The sequence below is a fragment of the Pocillopora verrucosa genome, chromosome 3, assembly GCF_036669915.1.
Source record: "Pocillopora verrucosa isolate sample1 chromosome 3, ASM3666991v2, whole genome shotgun sequence".
NCBI lineage: Eukaryota > Metazoa > Cnidaria > Anthozoa > Scleractinia > Pocilloporidae > Pocillopora > Pocillopora verrucosa.
The window spans coordinates 22,496,430-22,511,706 of NC_089314.1; the positions used below are offsets into that span (position 1 = coordinate 22,496,430).

At 38.4% G+C, this 15,277-nt stretch overlaps 2 protein-coding genes across 6 annotated transcripts in view; one reads left to right on the plus strand and one right to left on the minus strand.

Annotated features, from left to right (window-relative positions):
• Positions 1 to 9,273, plus strand: part of LOC131797998 (transient receptor potential cation channel subfamily A member 1) — a 35,145-nt gene extending 25,872 nt beyond the window's left edge. For all 5 annotated transcript variants that reach the window (XM_066164416.1, XM_059115660.2, XM_059115658.2 and 2 more), the window contains 17 exons: positions 1,314 to 1,475; positions 1,707 to 1,821; positions 1,989 to 2,158; positions 2,632 to 2,716; positions 3,214 to 3,270; positions 3,950 to 4,036; positions 4,316 to 4,386; positions 4,621 to 4,729; positions 5,355 to 5,477; positions 5,660 to 5,814; positions 6,330 to 6,390; positions 6,641 to 6,712; positions 7,302 to 7,493; positions 7,932 to 8,000; positions 8,237 to 8,347; positions 8,676 to 8,779; positions 8,938 to 9,273. In XM_066164416.1, coding sequence (XP_066020513.1) covers positions 1,314 to 1,475; positions 1,707 to 1,821; positions 1,989 to 2,158; positions 2,632 to 2,716; positions 3,214 to 3,270; positions 3,950 to 4,036; positions 4,316 to 4,386; positions 4,621 to 4,729; positions 5,355 to 5,477; positions 5,660 to 5,814; positions 6,330 to 6,390; positions 6,641 to 6,712; positions 7,302 to 7,493; positions 7,932 to 8,000; positions 8,237 to 8,347; positions 8,676 to 8,779; positions 8,938 to 9,079 — 1,885 coding nt within the window. In that variant the 3' untranslated portion in view covers positions 9,080 to 9,273. The remainder of the gene's footprint in view (positions 1 to 1,313; positions 1,476 to 1,706; positions 1,822 to 1,988; positions 2,159 to 2,631; positions 2,717 to 3,213; positions 3,271 to 3,949; positions 4,037 to 4,315; positions 4,387 to 4,620; positions 4,730 to 5,354; positions 5,478 to 5,659; positions 5,815 to 6,329; positions 6,391 to 6,640; positions 6,713 to 7,301; positions 7,494 to 7,931; positions 8,001 to 8,236; positions 8,348 to 8,675; positions 8,780 to 8,937) is intronic.
• Positions 9,274 to 13,306: 4,033 nt separating this feature from the next.
• LOC131798006 (GTP-binding protein Di-Ras2) lies at positions 13,307 to 14,785 on the minus strand. The gene has a single exon (XM_059115668.2). The coding sequence runs from the start codon at positions 14,559 to 14,561 to the stop codon at positions 13,908 to 13,910; it is 654 nt and encodes a 217-aa protein (XP_058971651.2). The 5' UTR covers positions 14,562 to 14,785; the 3' UTR covers positions 13,307 to 13,907.
• Positions 14,786 to 15,277: the final 492 nt, after the last annotated feature.

Here is a 15,277-nt window from a genome sequence, read left to right on the forward strand (position 1 = left end):
CTAATTCCGTTTTAAAACTTTTTGAATGAATTGTGTAAGTGTAAGGAGAGAATTTTCTCCAATCCTAACATTTTTTAAGCTTCTTCAGTGTTAACTGGACATTCATCAACACTTTCCCTCAAAACACGCTGTTACTTACATGCCCACACCTTTGTTTGATTGTACTCATTCGAAAAAAAAAAACGGCAACAAGGCAAAAGGTAAGGAAAGTACTTAGCTCATCACCATGGGAACAGCGAGGGGTAAGGCGCGTAAAAAAGCAGTCTGGGAAATGAAAAAATACAGTCGAACCTGTACTAAGCGGCACCGTATTAAGCGGTCAGTAGTCAAAGTCCCGAATTTGTTTTCCCTTTATCACCGTAATTTTCGCCTCTATAAAGCGGTCACCTCTATTAGGCAGTCGTGGTCACCCTTGCCTGTTATTATTGTCCTCCACCTGTATTGAACGGTCACCGAAAGCTGAACCAACCACTCCAATAAGCATAAACAAAGAATAATCTTTTAAGTAATTTTTAATCCCAGCTTCTCTCTCAAAATCAAAGTATTACTAAGTAGTATTTTCGAGCTAGACTCTGTACATGATAATCATGGCATAAAGTGCCGTTGTTTATCGTTTTTCATAATACCCCTAATCTATGAAACATGTATTTAACTTCTAACCTGTATTAAGCGGTCACTCCGCTATTCCCCTTGGGTGCTTTTTTAATACAGGTATTACTGTGAAACAATAAACTGAATAACTGACGCTCTATCCTAGTAGTAATCAAAATGATTTAATTCACCTTTTGGGCTTTAGATTTCAAGTGTAGTGTCACGTGACTTTTGATGTAAACAAACCCCGAAAGTTCGGACATTGAGTCGAGCTCGCAGCACATGTCTTCAAACTTCGGCTTGGGCGATTTTTCTTAATTAACTTCCCACTTTCAAAAAAGTTTCTTCGCTCAAAATTAACATCTTTCTTTTATCGTTTATCTGATCGTTTGTCAAGCAAGTTGTCTTTTCGCTGCCGTTGAAGCAGATGCGAAGAATGTTACAGGCAGGGTTGCAGCATAGAATAATCGAACTAGTTCTGCGAACAATGATGTATCTGATCAGGTATTTTCAAGGTGTTTAGTACGTAGATTAATAAGGCTCCAGATCAGGAGGCAACCCAATCAACTTTGGATTGTGTCGCAAATTTAGGTACGACTGTGTTTTCCTAACCAAATAACTGACGCTCTCTTCGTTAGTTATCAACATAACTAAAAATGGAATTTCAAAGGGCTCAAAATCTGCTTGGAGTAGTTAGAGGGTTTTTTGTATTATATATGTAGGTACGGCTGCACATCTGTTGCTAAGAAGCTGATGGAAGGACGTGGAAAGCGGACGGTTAATGGTAATGACGTTTATGAGAGAACGCCACTCCATCTGGCAGCACAACAAGGCCATGACGAACTGGTTGAGTTTTTCCTCAAAAGGGGGGCAAAAATTGACAGGTAAAAGAACAGAGTGCGCCATCATGCTACTACCTTGGCGGCATAAAGTCAAGTTTTCGAAACACTTGAAGTGTCATCATTTTTTAATTATGAGGGAACGGCTTTAAATTTGGGGCTCCAATCGATTGACGGCATTTCTTCGTATTTTCATATCGTTCACTCAAATTGTAATTACAACTTTGACCCATAAAAAGGGTAGAACTCTTTCTAACATTGACTGTTTTGTTTCAGTGACGTACATGGTCAAACACCCTTACACTATGCAGCTCTGCAAGGATCGAAAAGATCAGCTGAACTCATCTTAGCGAGTAAGCCTGAGAGTCTGAATGTTACCGACAAAAACCAGGTATGTTCTTAAGGTGTACGTTTGGATAGTGAGTGTAGTTAGAGGAGGGGTGGAACAATTATCTCTACACTGCCATGATTAAGGAGTTACTTTGATTTCAACGAAAATTAGGTTGCTATTGCTTAGATTAAGTGTATGAACTAAGGGAACCATTCTCTCTTGTCTAGAACACAGCGCTTCACATGGCAGCCAAAGGTGGCCACGCAGAAATCCTGAAATACCTGCTTTCCAAATCAGAACAACTTGTGTCAGTTAATGAGAGAAACCAAAATATCTTGGATATTGCCATTGAAGCTAGGCAAGAAGCCGTTGCCATGGGAATTGTTGAACATAGAAGGTAAGGTTTGTAAAGAAGTCTTTAGGAAGGATTGCAATCAAAAAGTGATGACTAGAAATTGATTTTACAGCAACGGTTTCCCTTTATTTACATGTACTCTGCATTTTAATTCTCTACTTCCAAATATTCGCGAGAATTGATAAGGAAGCTGGCAAACCTGAATTGCCTAAGGGGCTGGAGAAAGTTTTTTTAATCAACCTCGATGAGCATCGATATCTATGTAAATGACATGTTTGATTTGTTCGGAGGCGAGTTAGTAAACTATATTGGGCATATGAATTTGAAGCTTCATTTAAGTCTCCTGAGATTATATGACTTTGAATAAAAATGAACGAAACGAATTTTCTTTCTTGTGTTGGACTCAAGTATTTTAGCTTTTCCTTCTTTGAGAGGCCTGATTGGTCTTGGCGAAGGGGTTTATTTGACCTGAAAGTTTTCCAACAAGGACCTCATTTTCGTGTTCTTTTTTTTAGGTGGAAAGAAGTGCTTAGAAGTACAACACACGGTTCACATACTCAGATACAGCTTCTAGTTCAACACATGCCTGAAGTGGCAAAGGTACTCACTCCTTTTTCCTTTTAAAATTTCTTAACTGTGATATTACAATCCTTTCCAATGTCCTAATCTTAGCCAAAACAGAGTCCCCCAGTTTTGTGAATCTTTCTGCGTTTTCCCTCTTACAAATCTTAAATTTTGCAGTCTCCTGCCAAATGAAAAGAGTTTTTGATGGCACCAAAAATAACCCTTTATCTAACCGATTGGAACGTCACACAGATGTGGCATATTTTGCATGACTTGCATTTTGTGTTTCAATATTTATTTGACTATGCAACAAAACAAGCTGGGCCTAAAGCTTTTAACTGGAGATAAGAAAAGAACGGTGAGAGTATTTCTGGAAATCAAAGTAAGAGATTGTTTTCAGTTTCCAACTCATATCTTGAAAATTGCCTCTGCCATCTTTATTAAGGATGATATCAACACCTTCAGGTTTGGTTTCCAGACCAATTACTGTGTGTTCATAGCATGAGTCTTGATTTATTGGTATTTCTATGCAGAAATTTCTCGATCGCTGTATTGTGGAGGAGGGCGATCCAGAGGACGAAAATTATAAGGTAAAAGACAGATTTTTTGCATAACTCTTGGCTATTTAAGTCTTTAAAAGCCCTTAAAATAGTGAAATGACTTTTAGATAAGAGCATTTTTCAATGACGTATCGAAAGTAATCGGAGATTGCTTCAGTTTCGCTTTCAAACTTCGTTCAGGGATTGTTTTATAAAAAAACTCGCTCTACCCTCCAGCTCTCGACCAATCAGAAGGAAAATTGAAACTAACCACGACTTCTTCGCTCGCGGTTTCCCACTCGCTTGTTTTTGATTCGAGTTCTCTTTAGGACCCTGTGATATTTAACCCTGTTCTCGATGATCTCTTTTTTTGGAAGGTCTTATTCGGGTTTACCGATAGCTGTAAAACGGCCAAAAATTTAACCGTTAGGCGTAAAAATTTACAAATTTTAACCGTTATTCGTAAAAAAAATTAACCGTAAAGAAATTTTTCTGGTGATAACATTGGAATGATGTTGACCTTTAGTCGTAAAATGGCCAAAATTTTAACCGTGAGCCGGAAAAGCCATCGCCCCATTGAGACCTCTTTTTTTGTCCCAACTTTGGCTTATGTTTTTTTTTAACTTTCAATCGAAATGCGCTCTAATGTTACATGCAATGCTTGTTTTTCAATGAAAAATATAACATTACAATGGGCCATTGTCTGTTTTAAACTCTCATTGTTTATTAGGTCTCGTACGATCTTCGGTTTATTCAAGGAATGCCCGATGAAAAAAGAAAAGAAAAGAACGCTAAGGAATCTCTTAGTGCTCTCCATGTAAGTATCATCATTTATCATCATGTCTGAACACAGTTTGGTTATATCCTTCCCATGAAAAATTGGCCTGCGGAAAATTCCACTCTGTCTCTAAGATTGCTAAGAATGGGATGGGTGGTTTTGTTTAAGTCCTTCCAGAGCTCTGTAAAGATATGCTACAAGGTTTCTTTTTGAACTCAGACGTTTTAGGAAGAAGGAAGTGTTTATTTGCTTTGGGTTTTGATCGAAATACTTCGAGACGACTCAAATACGTGATAAATCTCTCTTTTCCTTCTTCAGACGATGGTAAAATATCAACGACTCCAGTGTCTCACACATACTCTATGTTCAGTGCTTATGGACATCAAATGGTAATGATTCGTTGATTAAGGATTGAACGAATTCGTATATTTCATCTCTGTCTATATTACTCAGTCTATTAATCTAACTTAAAATGCCACCACAACACAGTGCATTGATAGCATACTTTTTCGGTTGTACCTTTCAACAGAATTAGTGGAACTTTTCACCTAAGTTTCTCAGTGTCTGCTCCACAATGAATGGCTCTCGTTAGTATTAAAAATTGTTGTATTTTCATACCACAGGCGAAAATTTGGCTTGGTCTGCGCATTACTGAACCAGATTGTTTACATTTTGTTTGTGTTGCTGTTGATGATAATGATGAAAAAACAAGTTGATGCAAAACATACATCGGTAATTATTTTGAAGTTACATTTGTTTATCTCAATGATTGGCGGGAAATAAACTTCGGCTGATCATTGTAAATTCATATAATCTGGAGAGTGGAAATTGACTATTGCACAATTCTAATGGATCGTTGAAACCTGCAAAGGTGGGGCGAACTCGGTTTATACAAGGGGCGAACTCACAAAGGTGGTCGGGGGCGAACTTGCAATTGGTTGAAACCTCCAGTTACCCAATGAGGTAGAAGGTGCTTTGTCTCGTTTATGTGGTTGTGGTGGGTGGAGCAAGCGATATCACATAATAGTGAAAGAAGCTTTTTGAAGACTTCCAGCGGACCGTTCTTTACAGTTAACATGGGGCGAAAATCTTAACTGAGCTCAGCTTTCAGGCATAGCTATTGAGGGTCCACACAGTGGCCAACAGGGGCTTTCGTAGTTCATGTATGGGCATCGCAAAGTCTTGGTATTACTTTTTTTAAGGCTCGGGAGAATACATACAACCCTAGTCATATCTTCTTTTGTTTCCCTTAAAATCAAATCAGTTGAAGGTAAAAGTCAAACAGTGACATCTTTAGCTCTAGGGTGACTTGTATTTGTGATTAATATTATCTTTACAACATTCATTTCATTAACAGGGAACCGACCCATTGATAGCGCTGTGTTTTAAAGACAGCTGGATTCATGCCAGTGTGTCAGTGTTCCTCATAATAGCGTGTGGATACAATTTGGCTAAAGAACTTTTTCAGATGTTTGATGAAGTAAGTTATTCTGCTTTGAAACTATTGACGTCACCAGATTAAAACGCACACACCAACTACGAAAAAGTTACGAACGTTCTCAAATCCCCCCCCCTAAAATATTTCTCAATGCCCCCCTTCCTTTCTTTAATAAAATGAGAACGTCAGAGATCAACCGTCCACAATCTTTTTTTCCTCATAAGGGTGTAAAGTATTTGTTTACGCTTAACAACTGGCTTGAGGTGACCCTGTATGTCCTGACGTTGGTCACGCTTGTCAGACCACGTTCCGAGGATATCTCTGAAATGGGAATCTGTGTTTTTCTGGTGTGGATTGTCTTACTACAGTATATTAGCAAGTAAGATATTTTTTTATAATTTCTTAAATAGACTGAACGTCTCTTAGCTGATGATGATACTTTTTAGTTAATATCGGAAAATCAAATCTAGTCAAATCTCCCAGTCAGATAAAAGCTTCAAGGCAAAAGGAAGCCATTGAGGTCACGATCATGTGACCGACTTCAAAAGCAAAAAAAAAAAAAAGCAAATGAACAGGACGCTATTGGTTTAATTCTGCATCTGATTGACTGAGAGAGTGGCTCGAGTTTTCTGAACCGTTCAGAGAGAGGGGTAAAGCAAAATCACAGCAATCCCAAATGAAATCACTTTTGACGTTCTTTTTCAAACTTAAATTGTACAAAGGGAAACACGTGTCGTCAAAGGAAAAACGTCCTTTGTTTCAGGCGATTACGTTTCTTTTCCTTATCATGAGTTTTTGCCTTTTTGTATTTCGTTGCCTAAACAGCCGGTTGTATTTCCAAAGTGGTTCCTGCTGTTTTTTATCTTACCCGACCACTGTACGTCTCTGTTTCAGATTCAATTACGTTGGATTGTATATCGTGATGATCACGAAGACAATAAAAACAGTTTCCAAAGTGAGTCTTCATAATGATAACGATGATAATAATAATAATGATAATGATAATGGGAATTTAGGAGTGGACACTCTACGAAGCGATTTCTCTCGTCTGCTGTTTCTACATTGGTTTTTGCAAGAAAGAGAAAGAGGGGCGGTCTTTATTAAAATGGTTATCGACTAAGTAAGGTTGGGACCGGGAAAATGTTGGTCAAAATTGATGTTTTCCCGTCCTTGCTTACTGAAACGTTTACTTGCTTTTCTTTTAGGTTATGGTTATTCTTCTTATTCTTCTGGCTGCGTTTGCATTTTCTCTCTACGTCGTGGTTCCAAAAGACGAGGTCAGTTAAGTAAACGATAAGGAAGAATCTTTACTTCCCTAAAATTAACGAAAAAAAATTGTTGGGCGGTTAAAATTTTACGTGTATTCCACCCCTAGCTGGTTTAAACCATGCTCGTAACTACGCCCGAGCGCAGTTAAGTTAATGTCTTATAATGTATTTGAACAAAGGATAATGTTATCATCCTCATCATGATCTCTGTTAACCTCATAGTTTGATCCCTATAAATTTTGAACCCTTACTTACGAGCAGGCCTTCATTATTAGCAGAATAATTAGGTTTTATCAGTTGAGTTGACAACGTAGATTGGCTACAGTAAAGAGCTTCCAAAAGCTGACGTTCTGAGCGTCAGGGCGAATGCATCCCTGACGAAGGGCAACCGCTCAAAACGTTAGCTTTCGAAACTCTTTACTGAGGCCAATTTACATTATCAACTCAGTTGATAAAACCAAATTATCTTCTAATACTCCCCACCGACACATCACCACAGTTTCCTTGGAAACGTACCCCCTGTCCTAATTAGTAGCAATGAGGGACACATCCTTATTCACTTTTTAAATGTTCACTTTTGCTTATGGTTCTTTTTTAGAGCGACGCAGGAAATCGTCGCTTTCACAACATTTCTTCCTCATTCGCTGCTACATTCTTTATGATGCTGGACAATTTGCAATATGACAACATCCTTCTGAATTACGACAGCGGTGTAGGCAATGGCTTGGTGCTGTATGTGTTGTATATTGCATACTGCTTCATGATGCCGATAATATTCCTGAACTTACTGGTGAGTGATGAAAGATATTTCCTTGTTGGTATTGTGCTATGTGAGTATGACTAACTCCGATTAACTGTTGCGAGGAACAGGTCCCTGGCTAATTTTTAATACGGTGGCATATCTTTATTTTTGCCATAAAACAAGCTATAAGCAAATGACTGATGATACAATAAATCGTGACATTAAAAAGAAATTTTCAATCTAATATCAGATCGGATAATTTGATATCATCAACTGAGCTGATGACTTAAATTGGCCTCCGTAAAAGAGTTTCTTTGTCAGAGTCATTCACTCTGATCAAGGCCAACATTCGAAACTTTAAAACACTTTATGGTGGCCAATTTTCGTTATCAACTCAGTTGATGATACCAAATCACCCTGTTGTACTCTCCCACCGACGTAGCCTGACCACAGTTCTCTAAAAACGTACCCCCTTCTTGATTTCAGATCGGTTTGGCTGTTGGGGATATTGACACTATTCGAAAGACAGCTGCACTGGAGAGATACACGAGTCAGGTCTGTCGGATTCAGAGGATTTGTTATCACTTTTGTGAAGAACCAGTCATTATTTGATACAATGTCATGAAAAAAATATTATTCCTGCGACTGAATTCCTACCGAAATTGAATCAGCTGAATTACAAGTGATTCTCAGGACATTCCATGGTAAACATTTAATATTCGAAACCTTTGGTTGACAAGTACATGCGTATGCTTATAACGATACCGTTTTCTTTCTATACTGATATTTAGGTGGAGCACCTGTCTCAACTAGAGCGCGCCATACCAACCTTCATCCTCAATAGTGTCCTGGTCACTGAATATGTAGAATATCCCAACAAACCAAAGAATTTCAAGACCAAGGTTTGACCGCGCGTATTATTACGTATTCTGTTCATCTTTCAGTAGACACGAGTTATTAAAGTTAAAATACTTGTTCATCCCAAACCTTTGATCCATAACAGTGATGAGCATCTCATTTCTCCTTGTAGTATCACCTCTGAGTCAAACATTAAGGTCATCAGAATAAGGGAAATGATCGCCAACGAAAGAAGCTCTTGATTGTTTGCAAAATTCTCCTTGCTAATACCAAAGAAAATGTGCAGATAAAAGTGTGGAGAATATGTATACAGATGTTAGGATGGAAATAGCTTATAGTTAATTCTCTAGTTTTCCTCTTTTGGACTTTCAGATTGTGGACATACTCGTAAAACTTTTGTCTCCTCGCCAAGAGAACGATGAGAAACAAGAAATTGCGGAAGATCTCAGAGAGACTATTGAACGACATGATGAACAGTAAGTTGGCTTATGAAAACTCTTACGCATCGGAAGAACTCATATTAAGATAGACGGATATTAAGGCAGACGGCCGTTGTGTAAAATTCTACCCAAAAAGCGATTGCATGCACCCGAAGTCATGAAGTTACCTTTGCACTCATTATATGTTTTGCTAGGTTGAGAGAAATAACTTCATCTATAAAGAAGCAAAGCGCATTACTTGAAGAACTTCGGGACATCTTCATGGATAAAAAGCGAAGACCTAAGCGGGAAGAGCCAGCAGAACAGTATCCAGACGGAACTGAATTTTACGTCTAATTGCTTACTACGTGGATCCGGAGTATGATTGAGTGCAATATAACCGCTGCTACATGGCATGGCGGACAGGCAGCCTATTTGCGAGACCTCTTCCCGACGCCATTTTTTTTCCACTGTAAGGTATCTGTTGGGAAGTAGGTGCATTACTCAAGGTGGCAGGCACACCGTTACAGCAGTAAACGCAACATATGACAGATGGCCGCTTCTGAAAAGCCTACGATGAACACTCACGGAGATTTCGAGAAGACTTTCTTTGTGAGCTTTATGGCTCAATTAAAACTGCAAAGTTCTCGAACAGGCTGAAAGACTAAGCTAATTAGCGAAAGATAATTAGCTTAAACTTAAAAGAAAGCTTGACAGCTTCAAGGGAAATTAAACACGACAACAGAATATATGTTCACGGCATAGTTCGTGAGATGAGTCATAATCAGTTGAATACTAGAACCAGTGAAAATGATCCTCGTCCTTCGGAGTTTTACGTTCCATTAGTCAATTTTCAAATTAGACCGATAGATAATTATATAACCGTAAGAAAGGCTCATTATTATATTGCACAAAAGAGGGGCTTGCAACGGCACTTTTTTACCTCAAAATGACGACGAGCAATTTTTATTTACGATTAAATCGTCTTCACCAACTTCAAACGAGGAGGGTGACAATTTACATTTATCAATTACCTAATTTGTTAGTAAAGTTTGATATTTGAAAACATATAGGTTTTTGGCAGGACCATATCAATTATTAACAATGTTTTTCAAATGAATTACCCTATCGAGAAGGTAAGGAAAGACAGTTTAAATGTTTTAGAAGACCAAACCCAGGTTTTCAATGACTCTCCCTGTCGTGAGGGCAAGGAAGGACAATTTATATTTTTTGGAAACGAAACGATTTTATTATTTTCCAATTTACCTTCGCAGTTACTGAGCGCTTTGTCTACTGCATTTTAGCTGTCTCTTGTTTTATCACGTTCCCGTGCTGACACTACAGTTGTCAATGAGAAACTGAGATTAGAAAACAATACGTTTTTGTGTTTGAAAATATGTAATTTAGTTAAGCTTTTCAAAAGAGCACTTTGTTTTAGTTAATAGGATTAAACTCTAATGAGAAAACAAAAAATCAAGCAGACAGACCGTCGTCACATCTTGTTGGTTACGTCTTTATTTTTCGTGGGACGGGGGGAAAAGGGCGAGCTTAATTCAGTACAGTGGAGGAGAGGCAAGGAAGACAGTTTGAAAGGGAAGTCTAGAAACTATCTCTAAAACAGAGAGTAACAGATACAGAAAGTCTCTCAGAGGACGACAATTTTTAGCTTTCAATCAAAGAAATTTATGTTGTGTCTGGAGCCATTGTAGTCGGTCTTCTCTCACTCTGTAAGATACCAATGAAACTGTGCAAATTTTAGTATTCAGCCCCCCTGCCGTGGAGCAATTAACGTAATCCGGGTGATGGAAAACCTAAAATCACTTGTAAATTACTACGTTACATTACCGCAAAGCTGAAAACTGTGAAGCCAATTACAGCTGATTTCCCGTAAAATTAGCGAGAAACAATCAATTTGGACATCTTTCATTCTTGCGATTTCAAGGAGGTCTTCTTGAAGAGAATCTCAATTCATTTTTCCAGTTTTTCTTTTGCTGAATATGAGCCAATCTGTAGAGAGAAGGCGGGCGTCCTCGCTGATTGTGCAGTTAACAGCAACACAAGAGATCATGGGTCTACCAGGACGAGCTGGAGATTACCAAAGACGTAGCCGCGGGTTAAGTCTAGATTCGAAGCTAGAACATGTTTCCCAACAGAACTTACTTTCTTCTGTTGACAATAAATTGCTTATTCAAGAAGTTAAATTTCGTCTTATCTCGTTTGAAGTAGAAGACCGAAAGAAGAGACGTGGTTCTGTGAGAGATTTAGTGAAGGTTTTTGATAATGAGCAGCTTGAGGAAGGACCTCTGAACAAAGAAGAATGCGGCTCGCTTCGCGTTCTTCTCAGACAATTTACGTTCGAAGACCTGTGCGAAGAATTGCGAAAAAGGCTAGAAACCGATGATATCTCTCGTCAGACTGAGTCTTACGATTCACAAGACAGAAGATATTCACAAAGTTTGCGCAGAATTTTGTTTCAAAAAGGTTCTCGAAGCCTTAGTAAGGGTTCGTTTGGCAAAGAGAACTCTCTACTTGACATTCCTGAGATAGAGTTGCCCTTAGACCAAGGAGATTCATCTGTAATTGCTCATAAGTGTAAACCTGAAATGCCCCAGGATAACCACAGTTTACAGCTTCCATCAGCGGAAAGCAAAATATCTTTTGAGCCCAAGTTGCAAAAAGGAGCCCCTGTTTTTAAATCAAAAGAAGAAGTCGAAGAAGAAATGTTTATGGATGTTTTGGATGATATTTTTGCTCTAAAGCAGACAATGTGGAATGCCGCAAAAGATATCGAAGCATTATCTGCAAAAATGACAAAGGTGCGAGGTGAGTTGGCAATACTGCGACAAACGAGGACGGCTTACACGAGACCTGACAAGTTTTTTAGTAACGGGGAAACGACTTCTTTGCCGCTGTAATGTTGAAATAATGAAATGGCATCGCTACAGGTGAACATGGAGATTTCACTGCACGATTTCAGCAAAGTATGAAATTCCGGAAGTGAGAAAGCAATAAAGTTTCGCGAGCTTAGGGAAACAAAATATGACAATTACTGCAAATTCAGATTGAAGTGGCACACTATTCTGGTACAAAAACAAACTGATAGTTTTCTCTATTCTCCTTTTGCATGTTTAATATAGCAGGATCAATTTTTAAATATGATGAGCACACTTTAGTTGTTGGGCCTTAAATAAGGATCAACAGTGTGAAATAAACACTCAAAATCACGAATCGAGAAGTGCAGAACCTGCATGAGGAACTTTCAGGAAGGACGAATGTGAAAAGATGACTTTTCATAACTACTGTATGATCGACTCAACTACTGCCAAATTTGACTTGTAATTGGTATCGATACAATAAATGGCGATATTCCACTGAATTCCATTTTCCCAGTTAAAAACATTACAGCAGAAGGCACTACTCACTTGTGTGGTATATACTAATACAAGATATTTTGGGGTGCTGAGACTGCAAAAACTGCCTGCTTTGAGTATATAACCCTTACAAGCCGGGAGCCCATTACTGGAATATTGAGAAGCCGATTTGTTTTTATTTGGATCCCGTGCTACCTATTCTAGTTAACAATCAGTTACACTTTGGAAGGATCAATAAGCAATCAATCTGTTGAAAGGTAACTTTTAAATGTAGATGTACGATGACTGAAATAATTGACGGCTCATTTCTCTTTGTGCTCTCTGTATCTTAGTAAACTTATGTCTGAATATTAGCAGAGGTATACTTACTGACTTAAAAAGGTTCTTCATGGCTTGATTACCAACACCAGCTCTCCATATCCGTTCGCAAGTGTAACCTTAACTCAGAAAGTGGAAGTTGAGCCCACGGGCTTAGCATCGGCGTACTTTCTGAGAGAGGTAGTCTCGAACCAAAACCAGCGGTCAAACGTCAATCAAGCGTGAGCGATTCAATTTTGTGGATCGTGTGGTTGTTAGGGAGAATGGAAGGAGTATTTTGGCTGCGTCACAATATAATTTACTCGATCCCCCTCTAGGGCTCTGTGGTGTTCTTCGTATTATCCCCCTTATGAGATGTTCAGTTTCAAATACTCTTAACGAGACGATGCGTTGCGTTTTTTCCGTATTAATCTCACTATAAACAACTGGTTTCTGTTCTCTCACAAACAAGGGAGGGGTGAACTGAAAATTCTCGCACACTTCATTGATAATCAATTTTCTTTGGCTCTCCTTTTATTTACCGCCGCGCTTAACAATAAGAAAGAAAAGTTGCGAACGACGCGTTTCCGACAGCTTATGAATTATGATCCGTCCCTTAAAACCATTCTTTTGAAATATCTTTCATTTATGACCACAGAAATAAGCTCAGACTAAGCATGCTTGAGGCAAAATGATTAGTTGATAGAGCGTGACTCTAAAGCAGTTTTCTCGGTGTCTAAATCAACCAATGGATGTTTAATTCCTTCTTCATAACCTTGACCAAGAGAATATCAATTCTCTTGCCTTGGCTAAATAATGTTGTTTTTGGTATGCAAATCAATTTTTATAAAAATCCAATACCATCCAGCTGTTAGTTCCAATTATATTTGACGCGCCAAAAAAATAACAGTCGTAGTCGAGTAACAAAACATTTAATTTCTTATTAAATCAAAAATTGAAAAAGAAAGGAGAGATTTCTTCTAATTCCTACTTACATAAATATTCATTTTCAATTGTATTTACAACAACTCAAGATCAATTGATCCGGCGAAAAAGACAGGAATCCTTATATTAAACGGTTGAAATGTCAATTATGAATATTTTCTAGAATTTCTATACGTGCTTTACATATATTTTATGTAAGTAAACTGTTAGCACCTGCTTCTTTCCACCAAATAAAAAAAAAACATTTTGGGGCGTTTAATCACGTTCCAATTGCGAATCACTAATTAATATCTCAGTTCGAAACCAGAGAATACGTCCTCTTGTTCGAAACCCCATGTAAATAATACTAGCTATGCGATGAAAAATAAATAGGATAAAATCTCATTATTTCAAAACAATATAAATACTTTTAAAGGCTGAGTACAATGTCGGGTGATGATTAACAAATTAATATACGTCGCATTAAACCAATTTTGAACAATTGTAAACAGACCAATATGAATTCAAAGAAAATGAATAAGCAAAATAAAGCATGCCTAATGTTGTGAAGGATTTATGAACTAGTAAATGCATTATCGAGATATTTTGATTTTTTGGTGAATAAGTGAACTGATCTTTCTAATAGGAGGTCGTGCACGACCATTTTTGCTCTTAGTACTCCCGTTGTCGAATAAGTATTCCAACACTTTCTGAAATATGTCCTCAACGTTTTCGTTCAGCTTGGCTGAACAGTCGAACCAATGGCAACCATATTTGCCCTCTAAATACATCCCTACGCTAATATTTAAACCTCGTTTGTCCACAAACTTTGGTGGCGACAAGTGGGAGAGGTCCGATTTGTTTGAAATCACCACAACAGGTTTGTCACTCTGCGTGGCGTTGTTACTCTCCTTAATTTCGTCCATGTAGCGTTCGATCTTTGCAAATGATTCTGGTCGGTCCATAGAATAAACCAAGACAATGGAGTCTGCTTTTTCCATGTCAACGCGTCTCATGGCTGGGAATTCATACGTTCCTGAGGTGTCGATGATCTGAAGTTCACAGGTTTTGTTCTTGTAAGCTAAATGCTTGACGTGAAAATCTTCAACAGTGGGTAGATGTTCGTGATTGAACGCTGTTCCCACAAGTCGACTGATAACAGATGTTTTACCGACTCCGGAGTCTCCAAACACCGCAATGGTGAACTTTTGCAAATAGGTGGCTTTTTCTTCGTTGTGTTTCGCCATGGTACGCGAGAGAGCACGCGGGAAAGTCAGTGCTCACTCGGCGTGAGATTTGGGTAGAAAGGTACTTTAAGTGACAGGTCTCGACGTCACCTTCAACGGGCGGAAGCTAATGGCTGGGTGAAAGATTGATCCAAATATTAACTGTCGCTACGTCGCTTTTACACTTCGATTACAACGAAAGCGGCGAGTTCACCCCACGTTCCTTTTTCATTCAAAATATGCGACTTCTGGTGGCACAATCGACTAATTTCATTGCAACAGCGATTCCACGTTTGAGGCCGAGAAGGCATTTAAAACAGTTGTACATTTGCATATGTCGGACAAAGCACTGTGTACAAACAATAGCATTTGATTTCTTTTATTTTTCAATCCTTTCCAAGGCTGTAGTTGTTAAGAGTAAATCTGTTACTTTACAACAGTGAAAAGTCTTTTCTCGTTTCCACATCTCATGTTAAGTTATTAGAGCCAGTTGTAGCCGTCACAGTTCAAGTTTCTCATGAAAGAGTTCATTAATTAAAAAAATTTATTTGTGCTTAGAACAAACAAATGTGCATTTACACTAATTAAAGAACTAAAATAAATGTCTTTATCCGACTCAGTCAGTTAATCCGTCAAGGAAGAGGTAAATTATAGCGCGGGTTGTAAAGCAAAACCTTTATTTGCGTTAAGCCTGCCACGAAAATGATCTCCCAGTTCATGTTAGTCGGTTAGGGAGG

Excerpts from the sequence above, each read along its gene's own strand:
- LOC131798006 (XM_059115668.2), bottom strand. The coding sequence starts at position 14,561 with ATGGCGAAACACAACGAAGAAAAAGCCACCTATTTGCAAAAGTTCACC.